The following is a 23,188-nucleotide window of genomic DNA, read 5'->3' as shown; positions in this document are numbered from 1 at the left end:
TATTTTAACTATATATTATATAAAAATACACAATAAAATAATTTTATAAAGTATAATGTACTAAAGTGACTCCTTGACATAATGTACATCCTTTGCCATGAGTGTACTATTTAGTTTACTTACATCAACAAACTTAAATCACTTAAAATCTTGTTTTGTAATAATTCATTTAGTTGTTTTATCTCTGTCTGATAGAGCTCAAGCTCTGCAGTTAGATGATTTGGGCTTGGATGATGCCTACAAGTAATGTGGCTCATGAAAATTATATTATGTAAACATTGGGTTTAGATTAAACACTGAGACAATAGGTAGATGGGATAAAGAGGGTAGCTCTGATTTGCTCTAAATAGTAAATCAGTTCATAAGAACTATAAGGAAAACAAATCATCAGTCATTGAAGAAATGGCTTTGACTGATGTCAACACAAGTTTGGAAAAAAACAGTCATTACCTGTGTCTATTTCTAGAATTGGCCCTGGATAAAAAAAGCAAGATAATATTTATTTTTTGGTGTATGAATATAAAAGATACATATTAAGTGTTCTAAGAATTAACCTTCTGATATAGAAAATAAATATGAAGATTCTGATGATAGAAAAAAAATGCAGTTTCGGTGGTGGACCACATGCCTACCTTGTGCAACACCTTGATACTGTGATGTTCAATCCCAACATCACACCATTTCCCAAGTCTAAGTGTGTAGCTCTAGTAAAACTCAAGCATACCCGGTGTGCTCTCATGGCTTCTGTGCATCACCAAGTGACCCCTAATATCAGGGACCCCATACAGCATCGTATCTGTTCTGAGCACCCAATCACCAGGCCTAGGATTGCTGAGAATAGCTACTCTGGTCTTCAAAGCACTGATGGAAACAGTCCCCTTGAAAAAGAACAATTTATCTTGTAACAAAAGAGTAAAAGGAGACTGTGAAAATTTTCCAACCTTATGCCAAGTACATCTCAGGAGCTACAATCAGGGACAAGAGAAAGCTAGAAGATAAGGTTAACCAATCCCCAGTCCCATTCCATCCAATATGCATGATAATTCAATCAGAAGAGCTCAGTTTTTTGTCTTTTTATTTTCCTTTGGGATTATTTATATGAGAGTGAGCAAGAAAGCAAGCAAGCTAGAGAGTACCTACTACTCTCCCAGCTTTCACTTGTCCCATGAAAGAAAACAATTTAAAAATGAGATTAATTAGATAATAAAAACACATTTTATTCCCTGAAAAACCCAATGTACACCACCAATTCAATACATATACATTTTATAATCACTACTCCTGATGTAAGCACAGAGTCAAGGTCAAATTGATCATTATTCAAAGTAAGTTTATTAGAATTCTCTGAGCCTCAGTTTTCATACTTATAAAAGGGAGATAATAGCATCTCTTGCTCAAGATTATTTTAAGTTTTAGCAATAATGAGTCCAGAATCAAGCGCAGAGAATATACAAAATATATACTACTTAGTAGAAAGCAAATATTATTATGACAGCACATGATTTCAACTGGATTTCTCACAAAGTCAAATGGTGTGCAATCTCGAATAAAGAATCACTACTGAAAAACTTAAAAGCTTACACTCTGCCAGCTAGTATTCAACTAATATGTACCTTCATCTGGCACTATCCATCCGTTCTCAGTCTAAATGGTCTCAGTCTAAAATGGTTTGACCCTGTCTTATTTCCAAAAAGTCATCAGGTACTCTCACACCAGTTCTCTATGTGAATACTTCCCTCAGTCAAACTTCAGCTTGAAAGTCACTTCCCCTGGAAAGACTTCTCTGAACATACTGAACTATAAATAATCATTTTAATTTGGACTTAAGTTTTTCTTTCTGTTACTGAGATAAAGAGGCTAGCTATAAACAAATCTAGTACAGCAAGTGTATTTTTAGCACAGATAAAGAATTTCTCTGATTGCTGGCAAAGAGGAGAAGTACTCTGTCTTAATTAAGTTCAAATTGTTCAAATTATATGTAAACATAAATGTCAGTTATGCTAAAATTTTCTACTTTCTACTCATATGAAAATTTTATAGGAGATACTGAACATTCCAAGTGAAAAAAGTGCCAATGTTGAAACTGATTAATTTAATAATTGGTAATAACCATGGGAAATATAGTATATACTTATGTCTAGGAACATTATTGAATCAGCTGAATAATTTGTTAAAGAAGAAAAATTTCTGTTCAAAATTTTCTACTGGGAGAACCTTTTTAATAGTTTCATTAAATAAACTCCTAATCAGGTTATAGAATACATAAATATATTATTGAGTGTGACTTATAAAGCCTTACAGCCTATCACAATACCACAGTTGCTTCAAAATCCTTATCTTTTATGAACTTAATAATATACTAGAGTTTTATCTTATCACTAGAGAAATCTTTAGGCATTTTCTCTGATCAATATGGAAACAGCACCAGGTGTCTATCCAGGACTGAGAACAGTAATATAACTCCCGAGGCTCTGACAAAGCACACATTCTAATCTAGAGTCTGAAAGTTCTCTAACTTAATACTGAGTTTGAGAAATATAAGGAAAACCATAATTTATTGCTTAGTAGAGAACATGGAAGTAACTACCTGTAACACTAAAATAGCTATACAAAATAAACCTATGAAAGTCAGCAAAGAGAGAACAAAGGCCATATCATAGAACAGAGTCTAAAATTTCCCTTTAAAGTAACCTGATAATTTCCATACGAGTACTACTGTTATCAAAGAAATGCAGACGGTAGGGTCAGAAAATCAAGAGCTCCAATTGGTCATTTCACAGACCCTGTTTACTCAAGGGCACATGCAACCCAACTGGCCAGTTCTACAAAACTCTATTTACATAGGGAATAATAAAATCAGATAGCAGAAATGGCTAATGGGCAGGATTATAGAATATACATAAGTACAGGTTCTCTGTAGAATTCAGTTGAGTTGCTGGGGTTGCAACCTTAAGGATAGAGGTTGCTCCTGAACTCCTTTACCAATGTGAAGCATGAAATAAGATTTCTAACATTGAAGAAATCTAGATGTTGGAATGTTAATCTTTGTCTCTATCAACAAAAATCTGAAAGAACATCAGATCTGCTGCAACACTACTAACAATAAAACCAATAAAAGTAAAAACTAATAAATTTATTATCCTGATACAGAGTCCCTGTTTTCACTTGAATTCTATCATGCTTTTCTCTATCAAAATTACGTATATGTATGTATGTGTATGTGCTGCATTTTTTTTCAACATGCTGCTCAGAGATTGGAAGTCACAGCCATGATATAAGATGGTGAAGACATTACTGATCCTAACTTCCATGAACCATCTTCATCTTTACTTTTGACCACTTTATATCTAATTCAACAACAACACACATCTTACTCAAAAGTTGGATTCCTAAATTAAGGTGACATGTTAAATTACCTCTATAGTCCCAGTATCTAATACAGTACCAACTTCACTTACTCTTCGTTAATATTCAGGGACTGGAGAGATACTATAGCATAGAGAGTGCTTGTCTTGCATGCAGGTGACTGGAGTCAGTCCTTGACATCCCAGATGGCACTCCCTCACAGAGCCTGGAGAACACCCTGAGTAGAGCCAGTTGTAGCCCAATAATCAAACTGAGAAAATATACATATACAGTATACGGACCTGATCACAAAGATCTAACTCCAGATGAGAAAGCACTTCAAAAATATTTTAATAGAAAACCAAAGATAATGTTTAAGGTATTTAAATAGGAGATCTTATTTTATGAATATTCTGTAGAGATTGTCAACTAAAGAAGCTTCATATTGGGTCACAACAGCTAAGTTTATTACAGTTGTTCTTTAAAATACCTTACTTGGATTTTCAGTGTGCTGGAGAGACAGTAGGTTGGTAAGGCACTGCATGTATCCCAACCCAGGTTCAAACCCAGCACCATGTAGGATTTCCCAAGCCCCACAAGGAGTGATCCCTGAGCACAGCACCAGGACTAAACCCTGAGCACCATCAGGTATGGCCCAAGCCCCTCCCCAGTAAACAACAACAACAACAACAATGAATATATATATATATATACATATGCATATATGTATAATAAATAAATTGCTGTGAGATAGACCATTACAAAGCAACTCATGATTGGGTTTCAGTCATACAATGTTCCAACACCCAACCAGTGTACATTTCCCACAACCAATCTCCTGGGCTTCTAGAAGTACAGGGAGGTTGGGGTCAGGGAGGTAGCCATCCTGACCTGGAGAAAGCCTGGAGATTTCAGTCAAAAAATCCTCATGGCCAAATTTTCAGCAGATTAATATCTTGATGAGATCCATCCCAAGATGGTGGAGCCCAGCTGGGGGCAGGTGGTGATTGTGGACTGTGGGAGCAAGTGGCTGCTGGGGGCTCTTTTTGTGTGGGTAGTGGGCTGACCCACTCAATTTACCCTAGTCTGTTCAGCCTTGCGCAGGGCCAAGATTAATTTCGGCTTCCGATCTCTTTCGAGATTCATTTATGAGTCTCTGAAGCAAGGCCGTAAAGAGCCTAACTTATGGTGGTTTAATTTCTCAGGAACTTGGTCCTGAGTTGCTAGAGTCTGGTGCACAGTCAGAGGCACAGTGGTGATTTGGGGGTATCAGGAAGCCTGAAGGCAACATCAGGCTGCTGATGCACTCACTCCAGATTAACCTGCTGGCAGCCCTGCGCCCCCTGGACCACAGTGACAGCAGCAGCAGCAGCCTGGCAGGGACCAGGACCCAAGCCAGGGCTGCTACCTTTCTGAGTACGCTGTAGCTACCAGCCAGCAGAGCCCGGGTGACCAGGGGTACATGTTCATCCTGGGTCTCCAGACAGCACTCAGAGAAGTCTTACTCCACAATATGCTATGGGTGGTGTGGGCTGGTTCAGGACGAAACGGTGGTGGGGCCACCTACTGGGGGCATATCGATAGGGCCCCACAGAAGGAACCTGAAGTGCTCCCTCAACTCCAGGATCTGTACTCTGTGGTGGTGCCGGGTTAGACCCAAATAGCCCTATTCAGACAAGTTAAAATTCTGCAGCTGCCTACAGCATTGAACGCTGCAGTAGCTTTGCCTACAGGCGGCTGTGCCACCACCATCCTCACAAGTCCCACTCCCAGTTGGCACTCCTTGGACAGCGACTGGCCAGTTTAGTAGAATGACACTCTCCCTGAGACAGAATATCAAAGGAGTGCCCATATTCACTCACAGAGAAATTTTGTGACCCCATCTGCTGTTCAGAGTGCTGAGAGCTGCTAGCCCTTCATCCACTTTCTGCTTGTTACTGGACTACCACCATCTTGACCAGAAATCTATGGTTTTATTTTTAATATTGAAGTTTGAGTAATTCTGAATTTCATTTGTCTTAATATGCAAATGAATGGGGGGTTAAAACTCATCTATGCTTAGGGCTTCCTCCTAGCTCTATGCTCAGAAATCACTCTGAGCTACATTTAGGAACCATACTCAGTGGTGGGGATCATACTCTATACATTTTATACATTTCACTTTTCTACTGCATACTAAGAGTGGTTCTGGTTCTTTAAAAAGTGGTCTTTTCATTAGTAGAACTGTGCAAGAAAAATAACTCCAACCCCATTAAAAAATGGGGAAAAGAAATGAACAGAAACTTCCTCAAAAAAAAAAATAAAAGGAAAAAACCAAACGGCTAGAATGCTCTACATCACAAATCATCAGGAAGATGCAAATAAAAACAACAATGAGATATCATCTAATACCAGAAAATAGCACACATGCTCCATGTCACTAATCATAAGGGAGATGCAAATAAAAACAACAATGAGATATAATCTCACACCACAGACTGACACACATCAAAAAGAACAAGAACAACTAATGCTGGCGGAGATGTGGGGAAAAAAGGACTCTCTTTCACTGTTGGTTGGAATGCCTACCGATCCAGCTTTTCTGGAAAACAATATGGGCATTCCTCAAAAAACTAGAAATTGGGATTCCATGACTCAGCAATACCACTTCTGGAAATATATCCCGAGGATGCAAAAAAACACAGTAGCAATGACATCTGCATCTGTACATTCATTGCAGCAGTATTGACAATACCAAGAATCTAGAAACAACCTGAGTGCCCAGAACAGACAACTGGTTAAAGAAACTTTGGTACATCTACACAATGGAATACTACACAGCTCTTAAAAAAGATGAAGTGATGAAATTTGCTTATAAGTGGATAGTCATGGAGAGTATCATGCTAAATGAAATGAGTCAGAAAGAGAAGGACAGACATAGAATGACTGCACTCATTTGTGGAATATAAAGTAACATAATATGAGACTGATACCCAAGGACAGTAGGCACAAGGGCCAGGAAAACTGCTCCGTAGTTGTAAGCCTGCCTCATGAGCGGGGGCTGGGATAGAGAAGGAATCACTTAAGTCAATAAAGGTTGGAGGGATTGCTCAGGGTAGGAGATGTATGCTGAAAGTAAAGGACCAAACATGATGGCCTCTCAGTATCTGTATTGCAAACCATAAGGCCTCAAAGTAGAGAGAAAAAGAGAAAATGTCTGCTATTAGAAGCAGGGGGTGGGGGAGGTTGAGGTGCCGGGAGGGATAATGGGGACACCGGTGGTGGAAAATGTACACTAGTGGAGAGGGATGGGTGTTCGATCATTGTATGAGTGAAACTCAATCATGAAAGCTTTGTAAGTGTATTTCATGGTGAATCAATAATAATAATTTTCAAAAACGGTCTTTTGCTTAGGATTCTAAATTACTCTTTCTTTAAAAAGACATTAAACTGGAATTCATTTTAAAACATAAACTCATCTTTTAGAATAGTCTGCCATGGTCTTAATTATGAGAACACTGTCCCCATAGGAAAGCAAGTCAATGAGAATCAAATACCAAATAAAAGCAAACCAAAGAAAAATGTCTTTGTTTCAATTGCTTATATGAGATAATGCTCTCACAAATGAATTCTATTCATGTTCATCAAAGCTAGGATGCATAGAAAGGAAATCTCTGACCCTGACAAGAAAGAAAGATAAAGACAAGCTTAGCTCTCCAAACCAAAAAAGAGGCCCATTAAAAAAGCTATTGATCAAATTTTGATCCCAGTAGAATATTATTTTATGTATTTAATGTATTATATAGTTTTTATGAATGTATTTTATGTTTTCTTAACATAATTTTAAGAGACAATCTTTTATTACCCTCTTAATTACCATTTATTGCTTCTATATAAATAATGTTCTCATGGGTACATTGCTAAATATCAAAGTTTCCTTTATAGCGTGATGATAAGCTAGATCATAAGAATATGGCAACAGAAATGAGGACAAAAATGGTGCCTTATCAAAACTTTGGTTTCAAGCGAAGATTCTAGCTATCTTCTTACCAAACTATAGTTCCTAAGATTTAATTTGTAAATGTTAAAGTATTATAGAAAGATACCCACAAAAAAATAACCCCTTGGTTTACCATCACCAAGGTGCCCCAGATACACCAAATCAGAACTGACAACCTTTATAAGGAGATAAGAGAGAAGGAAGCTGGGACTAATGGTGACATTGGACAAGGGTGTAAGGATTATGGGCACTTCAGTAATGGTGGTGTAGAGTAACTTTGTATGTCCATACTACAAACTTGAACACTCTTATGACCATATTATCTAAACTATGATTTATAATTAAAAACTGATATATCAGAAAACATTTGTTTAAAATTCAGCCAATTTGAGATCATACATGGCCTATAATCTCACATTTCTGACTGGATCTCTTCGCCAAAGTATCTCAAGATTAACTGAACACAGGGTCAATATATTTACTCTTGAGACATACCATAACTTACATGGAAATTCTAAATATCTGATAAACTGATGCTAATCAAACAGGAAAATGTAGTAACATAGTTACTCCTTTCTTTTAAAAATGCAAATAGTGAACAGTCACTGCCAAGATAGGTTAGTGATTAATAAAGAACCTTGTTTTAATACAATCTTGAAAAAAATCAGTATTTAACATAAAAAGAAAGTCCCAGCTACATATCAAAGACCTTCCAGAAGCAAACTGAGTCCTTGGGTAATCACAAGACTCCAGGGCTAGAGAAATGGTTCATCTGAAAAAACGCATACTTTGCATGCATGAAGCCTGGGTTTGATGCCTATACCTCATGGTTCCCCCAGCAGCACTAGCAGTAACAAAGACTCTCATCCCCAGGGCTTCATTGCTCCTAATATGTTGTATTTGGGAAAAGCAATTTAGAGACAATATACTTGCCAACTTTGAGAGTAAAGACATATTTTCCATTTTCTAGAAAACAGAGCACAGGCAGAAACACAGTAGAGAGAATAGCCATCCTTGGGGAGGCAGCTGAAACTAGGACATTTGAATGAAAAACAACAACAAAAAGCTGAACAAGCCCTCATCCAAGATGGTTTAGGAATTATTCTCAATGTCAGTGGCATTTGTAGAGTTCAAGGTTAAAACAAAAATTAAAGTTTGACTTCTATATTCTACTTTGAAAATAATTTAAATTGGTTGTCTATGTGAGAAAAGAGTAATAACGAAGGTATTTTAATTCTCCATTACCTAGATTTTCAATTCAGTTCTGGGGAAAGTAGGTTCAGTTTTAGACATAATATGACCAACATTATATGAAACTCTTAAAAATCATTCAAGGCTGGATAAAGTGAAGTGGTGACAGCTCATTTGTACTCATAGTTTAAAGAAATGCCTTAATTCAAAAAAAATTTTTTGGGGGAGGTTGTTATTTCAGGTTTTTGAAATCAAACCTACCACTGCTCAGTGCTACTCCTGGCTGTGTGCTTAGTGGCTGCTCCTGATAATTCTCAGGAAAATATACAATGCCACAGATCAGACCCAGGCCTCCAGCATGAAATTATGTGCTCATCCTTTCTTTGAGTTATCACACCAGCCCAAAGCAAAGTAAATGTTTCGTTTGTTTTTGCTTTTTCCATTTAGTTTCTAATCAAGATTAAGTAAGAGATTTTCAGAGTGTTTAGAGAAAACTGGGCAAAATATCTATATGTATAAGCTAAGATTGTGGTATTTTGTAATCTAACAAAAACCTCTAAGATATCCAGTTTGATAAACTATAACATAGCAAGTCCTTGATATTTTTGCTCAGAAATCTTTATTCCCAAATCAGAAAGTCTAAAAAGAGGTAAATATTGATTATACCAAGTAATGAAACATCATAGAAATTAGAACAAGGTTTTATTTGGCACCTGTTATACAATAAGATCAGAATCAAAAGGTTTTTAAAAATCGTAACTATATGTTATAATTTAAAACCTTAATATTTCAATACATATCCCATTGCTCATCGATTTGTTCGAGCAGGCACCAGTAATGTCGCTCACTGAGAGACTTACTGTTACTGTTTTTGGCATATCCAATATGCATGGGTAGCCTGCCAGGCTCTGCCTCGCGGGCTCGATATTCTTGGTAGCTTGCCAGGCTTTCCGAGAGGGGCGGAAGAATCGAACTTGGGTCAGCCGCATGAAAGGTGAAAGCCCAACCGCTGTGCTATCGCTCCAGCCTTTCAATACATATAGCATCACATAAATAAAAGTAACAAAAATTACTCATAGCTGGGGGCCAGAGAGATGGTACAGTGGGTGAGGCTCTTGCCTTGCATACAACAGACTCAAGTTTTATCCCCAACATCCCATAGGGTCCCCTGAGCACTGCCAGGGCTGATTCCTGAGTGCTACGCTATGAGTAACCCCAGGTCTAGCCAGGTATGGTCCAGAAACAAACAAATGAAAATTAATTACAGTAAAAATAACCATAGCAAAACACAATTAAAAGTTGAATCAGGGTCTAGAGACAGGAAAGTAGATAGAGTGCATGCCTTACAAGTAAGCCAACTCATGTTCATTCCCTGGGATTCCATATGGGCGCCAAACAGTGCCAGGAGTGATCCCTGAGTACAGAGCTAGGAGTCGTCCAAGCAGTGCCAAAAAATATAAATAAATAATTAACGTTAAAATTAAAGAAAAAAAGAAAGTTGAATCAGAATGAAAAGATACATTGGAAAGCTGAAGATGAAAAAAAAAGTCTATCTTATACATCAGTGTCATGATTTCAATATCATCCTGACTCAGTGACCAAAGCTAGAAGCTTTGAAAAGCTACTATAGCTTTAAAGGTATTCAATGAAATAAAATCAGTACATTAAAAATGTAGGATACAAAGCAAGAAATTATTATAACACAAATCTTAGTTATAGACAATTTACATCCACAGAGACAGTTAGACTGCACTGGGGAGCTTCAAATATAACCGTTCTAGTGGGAATAAACAATACCAGAATTCAAGTCTGGAAGGACTTCAGGGAAAACATCACACAAACCCACTATGTGAAATAAAAGACTGCTGACAAAAAAGAAAATAAAAATCTTCACCTTCTTCACTTGGTTTAGGGGAAATAAGATACTGCCTATCTTGAATGTCCTAGAGGAAAGGGTAAACTTTGAAGGAACTGAAAAACATTTCTATTAGGAATGAACTATAGAGCATATACTATGCTTTCCAAAGTGTGCTTCAAGTGTTCTGAGATAAATTTTCCTGAGAAAATAAACATAGTGTGTATATGGATGAATCTATAATCTTTCATTTATGGTTGATGATAGTGGTTTTTCATTTCTGGTAACACTTTAACTTTTTGGGGAGTGGAGGTGGGCACATTAGGTTGTGCTCAAGGTTTACTCCCAGCTGTTTAAAATTTAAATGGGGATGTTTAAAAATCAAAATAAAAATCAGTTTTTATTTAAGAAGCAATCAGATCCACTCTACAGACTTCAGGAGATGAGGTAACCTGCTTTTTCCCTAGTTTTACTGAAAGTTTATAGTTTTATTTTTTAGTTCAAACTCTGCACTGAGAAAAACAAGTACAGGTGATAGCTTACTTAAAAAAAGAGAGAGATATTAAGTAAATTAGTAAGAAATAACTGACTCTCTTCATTAACCAGCTCCCACCAACCTGAAAAGTGGAAGAGCATTCATTAAAAAATATGATTAGTGAGACCCAACCTTCACAACTTCAACAGACTCAGCTCTATAGCTCCTGAACTTCTGCTCACTGCCACACAATACCAGGCAGAACAATCTCCACCCTCAGAACCTGAACTCGACATTTCAACAGGTCCACACTTTCTAGCTCCTTATCTCTTAAGTGTGCAGCCACACACACAGTTGCATAAGGGCTCCTCATAAAATTTTTCACACTGCTCACAGTTATACTTCCTATCACTGGGTGAAGACAGGCACACAAGGCAAAGAACAATTTCCAGCCTAATTCCTCAGAGAGCCCCAGGGGGAATAACTGCAAGGATTCATACTCAGCACAGCAGGAACACAGCAAATACAAAGGGGAAGATGCACAGAAGACCACCAGCTCAGAAAATGGAAACGAAAATACAAATATCTCAACCAGCACCAACCAGCTCAGTAAATCTGCAGACTAGACTATGACTTCAGTTACATCATTGTGGGGATGTTTAGTGAGTTCAAAGAAATGATGGCACATTTAGTCAGCAAAGCACAAGAAAGTATGAATGGAGTAATGAAAAAACTACAAGCAGAAATAGTATACAGAGTATGCTACTTGAGAGAGAGAAAAAAAATGGAAGTATGAGCAGCAAGTTGACAGCAGCTAAAGAAAACAATCAAGGAGCCCCAAGAAAATATAGGGGAAATGGCTAGAAAACAATAAAGGTAAAAAAGAACTTTAAATGAAATGATTAGCATGCCCAGAATTATGGGATGAGTTCAGAAGGAACAATATTGGAATCACTGGAGTCCTGAAGAACAGAAAGGCAAATTTTATATAGATATAATAGTTAAAGAAATCATAGATAAAAATTTCCCAGATTTGAAGGATACAGGCAACCAGATTCAAGAGGCCTAAAGGGTACCAGTGAAAATAAACTTGCCAAGGCACAGTGTATTCATAATGACAAAAACCAAAGATAGATACAGAATATTGAAATCAGTAAGATCAATAAAAGGAACTTACATTAGAAAAGGAAAGCCCATAAAATTCACAGCAGTTCTATCAAATGACACCTTATGAACCAGAAGAGAATAGAGAGACATAGTATAAAAACTTAATGATCTGAACACCAAGAATACTCTATCCAGCTAGATTAAAATTCAGATTTGAGTGATAAAGAGCTTCTGGGACAGGTAACAGTTTAGGGAATTCACAACCTTAAAACCAGGCTTGCAAAAAGCATTAAAAGAGCTTCTTTAAGAGGAAAGACAATTTCCTCAGCACTAGGTATTGAGTATGGCATTCACTCATGGCGCTAATGGTTGCCCTCTTCTAGAGTAAGAAAGGTTGTTTACTCCTCTCCTGCTAAGTGATTTTATACATTCACAATAATTAATCAACATTTCATTTATATTAAATGTTTTATATCTTATCAGGTACTTTTTATATCCACAGATAACTCTTATTATAATTCTTATTAATGCAGATATTTAAGACATTTGACATAATACAATATTTTATAACACAAAATCAATATTCCCTTTCTTAGGATAAAACACACTTTTTACATCTCAGAAATCTCAGAGCCTATCCCCTTAAATTTTTTTTAACTCTCTTCTTCACTCTTACAAGAATTTACATTTGTAGAATCTATTTAATGTGAATCTTAAAATGTACTACAACTTAATCAGCATTAAATTATTCATAATATTAATTTTGAAAACTTATACGCCTCTACAGATACACTTTTTGAAAAAAGTTACTTTCTCAACTTATCACTGACAACATTGGGGAATTCTAAGAGTTTAGCTCTATTTACCTATGTGTGTAGATGCCACCACCTCACAATTGAGAGAGAGAGAAAGAGAGAGAGAGAGAGAGAGAGAAACATCTATCCCAAATATGAGATTAAAAAGAATTATGGTTAAGGGAAGAGCAAATGCTCAATCATAAAAACTGAAAACTCTTGTCTACAGTACTGTGCTTACATGGGGAAGTGGGTGAGAGGCATTCTTAGGACACTAGTGGAGGGAAGGAGGTTCTTCTCCATTGGTGGCTGTGGTGTCAGAATGATATATTTATATAAGAAGTATGAGTAGCAGTAATGTAAATATCACTAATTAAATAAAATGATTAAAAAAAATGATCAGTCCATGAAGGAAAATACAAATACTGAGTATCAGAGGGTGCTCAATTTAATAGTCTATCTGACCCATATGAAAGTGAACAAGGTCCACTCATATATTCAAGTCAATTTTTTATTGTTAGATTAAAAAAATTATTTCTCCTTTGTAGGTGTGGCAAGGATCACACCAGGCAGTGCTCATGACCACTGGGGACACTGCAGGACCAGGAACCGTTCTAAGACCTCATACATGTGCAAGACTGTGCTTTACTGCTTAGCAACACACCTGACCATATCTGCCCATGTTTCAAAATATAGGTAAACACTTGAAACCTGAGAAAATCTTCTGAAATAAAAGAGAAAAAAGAAGACAAAACAGCCTAAAAGAAAACCTATCCAAAAACTAGAAAATTTCAACAACTTAAACCAAATTAATATCTTTAGAGAGATACAATCAGGAATTTATATGATCAGGAATAAAATCAGGAAGCAAAAAAATATGTAGGCAATTTTTAAAAACTCTTAAAACAGAAATGAAAAGTATTACCATTGAAATATGAATTTCGCCACAGAACAAAAAAAGTCCAAAAAGTGAAAAAGAGAAAAATAAAAGTGGAGACAATCAAAAATTAAAACTAAAAAAAACTATAGGTTTTCCAGAATTGAAGATTATTAATGTTCAGAATAAAAAAGCCCTAAAGTTTCCAGCACAACATATGAAACATGCACCTATCAAGGTAAGTCATCATGAAATTTTAGAAAACTGAAAATATGTCATTCTAAACATTTTCAGAGTTTTTTAAGACTTGGCACTGCATATGATCCCCTGAGCCCCACCAGGAGTGATCCCAGAGATCAGAAACAGAAGTAAGCCCTTTGCACCACAGGGTGTGGCCCCAGAACACACACACACACACACACACACACACACACACACACACACACACACACACACACACACACACACAATGTGACTAGGAGCCGAAAGCTTAAAACTGTTATAGATTACAATCCTACGTAATTTAACATAATAAACCATAAGTGTGGGATGGCAAGGAAAAGTGTGTGTGTGTGTGTGTGTGTGTGCACATGCACATATGTTAGAATTAAGAAGAGTTCAAAACTAAGTATGAACCAATTTTTAGATATTTTTGCTTACAGAGACTAAAAATCCTTTTCTGAAATTTTAGCATACTTTCAGCCCATTCTACATCTCTCTTCTGAGTTTCTTTTTTTCTTAATTACTTATTTATAATTTCAAGAGCAATATTTACTAGAAACTTCTTGATACTGGGAAATTACAGGCAAATCTTATACCTAAAGATAACTGCTTTATGACATGATCCTTCTCACTCATTTTCTTGCCATTTAGAAGAAAAATTATAGGCCAATGTGTTCACAATCTACATGTAGAACTATAATTGGCATGAATAGCATAATTTTATCAGGATCCTTCCGAAACAAGCCAAGTGTTTTATGAATAAGCCCCTGTAGTAAACATGTGATGATAAATTCATTCTCAGTTTTCTTAGAAAGATGAGTCAGATCTCCAGACTTTTAAGAAAACTTAGTTTTCATTAAATTGCACTTATCATCTGGGGCTGGAGCGTTAATACAGCAGGTAGGATACTTATCTTCCACATAGCTGATCTGGGTTCAGTATCCACCATCCCATATGGTCCCCAGAGCCTATCAGGAGAGATTCCTGAGTGCAGAGTAAGGAGTAAGCCCTGACCAAATCATCCAGGTATGGCTCCCCAACAAAAAAACAAACAAACAAACAAACATAACTGTATCAGTCACCATAATGTCCACCAGGCACTTTTTATGATAATTCAAAGGCAAAAATTCCTACCTATAATGTATATGCATTCTTCTCCATCAGTAAGTACTTCCATGAACCATGAAAATTACAAACTACAGCTCAAAACTGTCATAATATTCAGTTCTCAGAACTCAAATCCTAATAGAATGCAACTGTCAATACCATGAGCATATGAAAATATGATTGCTGGCATTTTAATACTGAGGAAATAAGTTGTGATAAAGAAGGGAAGTTGTAGTAAGAAAAAAAAAACTTTTTAGGATGGTCAGATCAGAAACAAATACTCTTCTTAAACATTCATCTTCCATTTCTAGAGCTTAACACACACACACACACACACACACACACACACAGCAATCAATGAGATGCATAAGAATCACTGAATTCATTAAAAAAAGAAAAAAACTAAACTAAACCTACCTTAGTACCTACTCATCGGTCCAGAAAAAATCATCCAAATCATCTCTGGACACAGCTCTATTAGAGATTCAGTACAACAGAAGTCAAGGTACCATGTCTGAGAGAAGCAGTTTCTTACCTGTTGTTGTACTGGTACTTGCTGGACCACCTGGGTAGGCACTGCTGCTTGACTAGCCACAGATGTCTGTAAAGTCACTGTCGAACCTGTGTCCGACCCAGTCTCTGATGTTTGCATGATGGTCTCTGAAATATATTGAAATAGAAATTAAGTTTTAAATATTCCTCTTGCATGACCAGATGCATTATTTGTTCCTAATAATCCATATACGGACTTTCAACTCAAAGAGTACCTCTTAACCGAGCTTACTGTTACATTAATCTGTGCATGTTTCTAAAAGAATTACTGAAAATTACTTAGCAATATTTCCTTAAATCACAACTAGGAATGTGTCTTTCCTTCCCTTTTCCCTCTCTTTTTTCACTTCCTTCCTGTTTTTGTGCTAAACCCAGTGATGCTCACGGACTATTTCAGAAATCATATGGTGCCTGTAAACTGAATCTAAGCCTCTGGCACATAAAGCAAGTGAATATATATCTCTAAACTATATCTTAACCCCCATGGTTCTAGAATCCTTATCTTGAGGCTGTTAAGGTTGAGCTTCATTGAAATCTACCTTTCTTAGCACTCCTCATCATAGACTTTTAACCACATTTACAAGTTATAGTTCAAAATTATGTCAAAATACTCAGTTCTTAGAACACAAACCCTAACAGGATGCAAATCTCAAGCAGTATTTTCTATATACTTTTTAATCACAGTCCAATGCCACTAGAGGTGTGCAAAAATATTTCATGATCCATACCAACTTTCTAATTATTCAATGACATTTTAAAAAGTGTATCTAAGACCTAACTGATATTGGAGGGTAATTGATACATTCTCCAAAAGTTAGCCAGGGCTCAGTTATTTTTCTCTTCCCATGATAGTATTGATACTAAAATCATTACACTGTTACAGAAATAAAGCTAACAACAATAATGTTTAAGATTTTAAAAGATGGGAAAGACCACTATTACATAAAATTTTTTTAAATGAAGATATGAAATCTGATTCTCTTGTTCACAATTTAATATGGCACATTTAAGCTTTCTTCTACCAACACAGGATCAAACTTTGCAGTGTGTATTTTAACAAGTGATTTCTAAGAACTCCAAGCCCTGACATACTTTTTGCTACTGATAGTCAATATATGTCAAAATAACATATATTAACTTTTTTGCTTCGAAGCAAGGACTAGAATTCTGATTTCCTCTTTTGGGGAAGGAGGAATAATATTTAATTGAGAAAAACACTGCAATATGGTTTAAAATTGGGACCAGTATGGTGAGCAGTACTTTTCCTGAAGAAAATTCTGAAAGAGTATTCAGTTCTTTCAGATAGAAAATTAACCCTTCTCAGAACCTTTTTGTGAAAGCATTACATCTTCTATTTCCCACCCAAAAGCTTTTTTATCATCTCATTCAATTTGAGAAATGAATCACTTAAGGCATCTAACTTACTCTTCTCATTTTATAAATGAGAAAACGAAAGCCTAAGAAGAGGTTAAAAGACTTGATCAAGGTGAACAGATATTACACTTGATCTTAGCCCAAAGGTGAGAAGTGATGATTTCCTGAAGATGAGAGGAATAGATCTGGGACAGGTCTTTTTCACAAGGAATCTGTACTTTTTCCCCTCAAGACCTTGATATTGACATTACTGAGTATTCTCATTCTATTGTTTGTCAACACTCTAAAGCAACAGAATAAATCTTAGCACATGCAAATAATATAGCAGTAACAAACAGTACTGATTGAGTGTTTAGCATGATGAGAATTTTCAAAATGTTAATTCATAAATCAATCCACGCAATAACACAATGTAATTGGCATGATTTAATTTCCCTTTGTGGATAAAAAACTTCTGGTACAATAGAAAACCAAGGACTTCAAAAATAAAAGGAAAGTGATGATGACTGTGGGTAGGGTGAATCTGAAGAAAACTAATCTGTACCAGCCAGCTATTCCAGTTTTCTATAACAGAAAATCCATATTTCTATGTAAATGCTCCCAAAGAGTGGCTCATTTGAAATAAAAAAAAAAACAACACCCCAAACCTAGCACCTAACATACAGACTCTACACATGGCACAGCACTTTGACTAAAACTAAGATACTATTTTTAGGTATGCCTAAAAATATTTGAGAATAGCAATACTCATTATAGAAAACTTGTCTAATTAAGCTTGCTGGAGTTGAACGGCTCTCAAATTTTGTGGATGAGGAAACACTGGCTATGCCTCTCTCCTTTTTTCTCTTACAGATAAGTCCAAATACCCTAAACACACACACACACACACACCCCAAAAGCAAAGCCGGTATCCTTTGATTCATTGTATAGTTAAAGATTATCGATGACATTTGTGCTATAGCAGAGAAGCTATTAGTGAGAGTGAAGTGATGCCTTAGCATAGGTAACAGAAACAGTATCTTCATTAGTGAGGTTTCCTTAGACTTTCCACCTCCAATATGGCAGTTAGCCTTTGTTGATTAGTGTATAGATGAATAATAGAGGGGGCCAAATATGGCTTCTTGCTTAAGTTGCTCAGTCAAGGGTGGATGAGTTTCTTGGGAAGAACTGAAATTAAACCGTCTTTCACAGTGCAAGCTGAGAACTTTATCAAAGCTCTCATTAAAATTAAAGAGAAACACTGACACTGTTTCTCTCATGTCTATAGAGTCTATTACAAACCAGTCCTCATATCTTTTTTTTTTTTTTTTGGTATCTGATGACTCATACTTTGGCATCTACTTCTGTAAATTAAAGATATACTAAAATATAAATAAAAGACTATTTATTTAAAAACAAAATGGGTAGGGGTTTAGGGCTTATTTCACTTGTATGGGCTTGGGAAATCATATAGGGTGCTGGGGACTGAAATCAAGTCAGCCATGTGCAAGGCAAATTTCCTACACACTGTACTGTATCTCCAGTCCCCATAAAAACCAAATACACTTTTAAAGCAATTCCTAACAACTCTTAGTAAAGACGTGAAGAGGGTCTTACTAAAGAAAGATAAAAAGCATGGATTTGGAAACTGGTCACCAATAGACTATTTTAAGCTACCGATTGGTTTTTTAGTCAGAGTGAACAGAATTTAAAATTAATTGCCAACTCTCAATAATTAGATAATGTGCCATTAAAATTTTTCAGATTCCCAGGCCAGAGTGATAGTACAATGGGTACAGTACTTGTACTGCATATGGTCAACTCAGATTCAATCCCTAAGACCCAATACAGTATCCTAAGAATGCCAGAAATTATCCCTTAGCACAGATCCAGGATTAAGCCCTGAGCACAACCTGGTGTGGCCCTCAAATGAAAACAAATGAAAAAATAATTTGCAGATTCCCTTGAAAAATAAACGTTTTTTATATTTTTATAAAAGGGAAGGCCATGATATAGTTTTATCATGTAACAATTTACTGTATTTATAGTAATTTGTTTACAGTTTACAGTAACAAATTACTGAAATGACTATATGTATTTACTTGTGTGGTCTCTCTAGGCTTTTGGGTCCATGTTATGCAGGGGAAATAAATGGCAAACTAATCCTATAAATTCAGATTGAAACAGAACATTCTTTCTTTGGATTTAAGACAGTTCTCATAACACTTATACAGACTCACTTCTTTCATGCACAAAAATATACAAGCTTTGACTATTTTACTAAAAGAAATGTGTAACCAGAATACTGGAAAACTTAGTTGTATTTTAGTATGAGTCAACAAAGCTCAGAGATGTTAAGTCACTTAAAGAGAAATAACTAGTTAGAAGGAAAAGCAGGCTTGGATATAACAGTAAAACTTCTGCACTAAAATAAATACCACACTACAATTTTTGAGTTTCTTATCAGGTGTTGCTCATATAGAAATGAAGTTTTAAAAATAAACAGTAAACTAGTTAACTTTCAGAATGAGAAAGAAGGCAAAAGTTTCAATGACTTAACAGACTCAATCTTCACAGAACACACAGTAAGGAAAATAAGACTGATAGAACATGAAGTGTCACAGGTAAATGCATATCCAACCTCTGGTTCTATGTACTTATCACATGAAAATTGTCACATAAAATTCAGGACAATAGATAACTACCCCAGAACACCTGTCTACTCCCAAATAGTTTACTATCCAGTGTCCTGGGTTCCTAGATTACAAGGTCGTGTCTATTAGTAAGAAATTAGTCTCTAGGCTTTATTGCCAGTTTTTCTCAATTAGAATTTCATTCTGATTTTATTGTCTTCCCCAACATGGAGGAAAAATTCTCTTTACCAACATGTCATAGCTTAACAGAATCAGAAACAACCCCTAAATATCATAGCCATTAATAGGTGTTTCATTGAACAAGTCCTATTTCAAGTGCCAGCAATATGCTAAGTACCTGCAATATATTCTTCATTTTATCTTCAGAAAATTCCTATAATGAAGGTTACTATGTCTATTAAAAGAAAAAAACTAAGGTATGAATGGATGAAATGACTTGCTATAAAGCCAAATTAGTTGACAAGACATAGAGAATAAACTAAAACCTAGGTTTGTCTGAATCTAAAACCATGATGTTAATCAATGTGTTCCCTGCTTTGTAGTAACGTACTGAGAGGGCATATCCATATCCAATACGCACGGGTAGCTTGCCAGGCTCTGCCACATGGGGTCAATATTCTCGGTAGCTTGCCAGGCTCTCTAAGAAGTGCTGAGGAACCGAACTTAGGTCGGCCGCATGAAAGGCGAACGCCCAACCACTGTGCTATCACTCTAGCCAAAATCAGTAACAATAAGTCTCTCAATGAGAGACATTACTGGTGCCCGCTCGAACAAATTGATGAGCAACAGGATGAAAGTGACAGTGACTGAGAGGGCATCCAGACGAAAGCTAAAGTCCCAAGATTTGTCTCTGGGATTCTCAATCTATGGCATTTATATTTTTAACAACCATGAATGGCCAACCTCCCTCCCAAATTACCAAAACGAGAAATCATTCTCTCTCTACTGAAAACATTTTTTTAACCTATTTTTTTGTTCAGAAACATTTCAACTGATTAATTCTGAAGACCTTATCTGAGAGCTCAATTAGAATCTTTAAAGCATGTTTGAGGAGTATAACCCTCCTGCCAAATTTTGCTAAGAAAATTTTTAAAACCCATAGACACATTTGACTGTTCTGGTAGTTTTCCAACAGCTTTGCAAAGTAAGGATCATCACATGAGAGTATTTTCTTTACAAGCCTCATTTGTAAGCTTTGTCTTAAACTCAGCATGAAGGTTTGTGTATACATTTGAGGTGTTCTCTTTCACAGAGCAGTGGTTTCTGGTGTGGTGTTTATGTTTGGGAGTAATTTAGTTAGTTTAGTTCCTTCACAGACTCCTTTCAAGTGATATTTGTTTATCAGCCACAAATACAGTCACATTAATCCATTTTGATAAGTTAAATAAGCCCCTGCAGTTTGTCCATGATGCAGCCCATATGTAAATGAGCTGTATATTCTTGCAGGAGAGACATGCACAATTTCAGTCTAGTCATCCTTGCCTAATGTGGCTGTCAGGTGTGTCAAGAGCAACAGATGCTTGTTTGACAAAGGACCTTTTTATTCTGGCTAATTAAGCAGTTGGACCCACCCGCCTGTTCATGGTTCTGCTTTGTACAGCCAGCTCTGTCTGAATCATGCGAATCTACAGTTAAATAGGCCACATTTTGAAAGAAGGCTAATTAACCCCTAGGAGAAGGAAAAGAATATTGCAAAAACCCAGCTGCTGAATGCAACAAGATTAGCATTTCTTCAACCTGATGGGCAAAACCTAGGCAAAGCAAATGTGTTTGGAACAAACATGCGTTATTGCAAGTTTCAAGGCATTCAAATGTTCTTTGTGGAACTTCTTGAAGATTATTTAATACACTCAAATTCACAGTTGGATTCCTTTTATCACACACAATGTACATACCAAATTAAATGGTTTAATAGTCTGACCTAATCAATTACTTATCAAACAGAACTATATAACTGGGCTAGCTTAAAAACAGGTAGCATCCATTTAATTTTTATTGGGTTTCTCATCCAGAAACAAATCAGTCTCTTGAAAAGGCAAAGTCTGCAAAGTTTAGTTCCACTAAACTGCCTGTATTGCCATTTTTTTTTACACTGAAGAATGTAACAGGTTTTAATTTAGTAGAGAAGAGACATGCATTTTAATTTTCAAGTGCAACAATATTTCTTTATAGAAAAGCAAAAAATGCTAAATCTAATTCCTGTTTGAAAGTAGCCAATACTATAAGTAGTCAATAGGTTTGGTAAAAATAAATAGTACCTAAAATGTTACATCAAATTATTAGTTATTTATTTGGAAAACTATTTCATATCACAGGAATAAAAGAGAAAGATTGATTCTTCAAAAATAAAAGTGATTTTCAATTAGAAAAAAGTTTTAACACTGACATGCTCTTTAAAAAAGGTTCAAAACCACAACTAAAATTCTACAGCATAAAAACCGCATTAATACCCTGAGTATCAGCATCTTTGAACATTAAATATAAGTATCCATACCCATAACAAGCATTCCAATTAAGATCTCTTAAATTAGACAATTTAAATAAGCAATGGTTTGGGGAGAGGAAGGATAAAGATATCCGATTTTCTGAAGATAAAAACTAGTATCAAAAGTATGTATTTCTGCTATTTGCAATAGAAAACAAAAAGCATTAATATTCCAATTTTGAAGAAAAACTCTACAGTTATTTTCAAATAGCTTTCAAAGAAGATATTCTATATACATATTATATTAGCACATATTAGGCATATATATTTTAATATGCCCAATAGTAAGACAATGGGGAATATTAAAATCACATGAGAAATTAAAGTCATATGATTAATTCATGTATTGAAATTTTGACAAAAATATACTGAGCTAATACATTCACCTAAAAATATAAAACACCATGACTTGGCTTTTTCCTATTCCACCTAGCACACAAGAAAGAAAGTGGTTAAGTTATAAACTGTAGTCAGCCTTTTTATTTAAAATACACCTTTGTGAAATGTACTCACTGTAAAACATAGGCCTTTATCAAATCAATAAATCAAGTACTGAAGGGATGTGAAAGGAAAATTCATGATTTTCTATATTATAAAAGCTCTGCCTCTTTATTTAGGTTTGGTGTTGCAATCCTCATGACTGTGTACAATTAATCTTTTGTACTAAATTGATCTGTAGAAAAGTGATGGAATGATAATAGTGTAGACTGTTTGGCAGTCATCTTCCAGTGATAACTGATGACAGTGATTAATGTTGGAGATGATTAATCAGCACACTGGTAGCATATACAGGTTGCCTGGGTAACTTTTTCACTTTTCAAACAAAGGTTTTCCCTTAACAAATTCTTCCCTTGACTCAGAATAGATTATGAGAAACTGCTTCTTTAGTAGAGAAAAAAAAATCAAAATACTGCAATAATTTCTACTTCTAATGGTTAAATTACTTTTTAAATTATCAATCAGTAGATTATTAAAATCAAACTGCTAAAATGATGAAAGAATTATCTTGCAATTATTTATTTCTAGTCACCAAGAGATGCCATTATTAGGCAGAGGAAATTAGGAAATTTGAGAAAAATAAGAACCAACTGCTAGTGTTTGTGCAATCAATTCCAAATACCATTCCAGCATTTTTTCCTTATAATTCATGGTGCTCATACAGTCTTTCCTTAATGGCATATGCTAAAATCTA

General features: G+C 35.7%; 1 protein-coding gene across 7 annotated transcripts in view; it reads right to left on the bottom strand.

Moving 5' to 3' along the window:
- Nucleotides 1-23,188, bottom strand: part of RFX3 (regulatory factor X3) — a 333,475-nt gene that overhangs the window by 181,994 nt on the left and 128,293 nt on the right. For all 7 annotated transcript variants that reach the window (XM_055144130.1, XM_055144135.1, XM_055144140.1 and 4 more), the window contains one exon: nucleotides 15,488-15,612. In XM_055144130.1, coding sequence (XP_055000105.1) covers nucleotides 15,488-15,612 — 125 coding nt within the window. The remainder of the gene's footprint in view (nucleotides 1-15,487; nucleotides 15,613-23,188) is intronic.

Source organism: Sorex araneus, chromosome 1 (genome assembly GCF_027595985.1).
Source record: "Sorex araneus isolate mSorAra2 chromosome 1, mSorAra2.pri, whole genome shotgun sequence".
In the NCBI taxonomy this organism is placed as follows: domain Eukaryota; kingdom Metazoa; phylum Chordata; class Mammalia; order Eulipotyphla; family Soricidae; genus Sorex; species Sorex araneus.
Note: the sequence above shows the minus strand (reverse complement) of the source record. Positions and strands in the feature narration are given on the sequence as shown.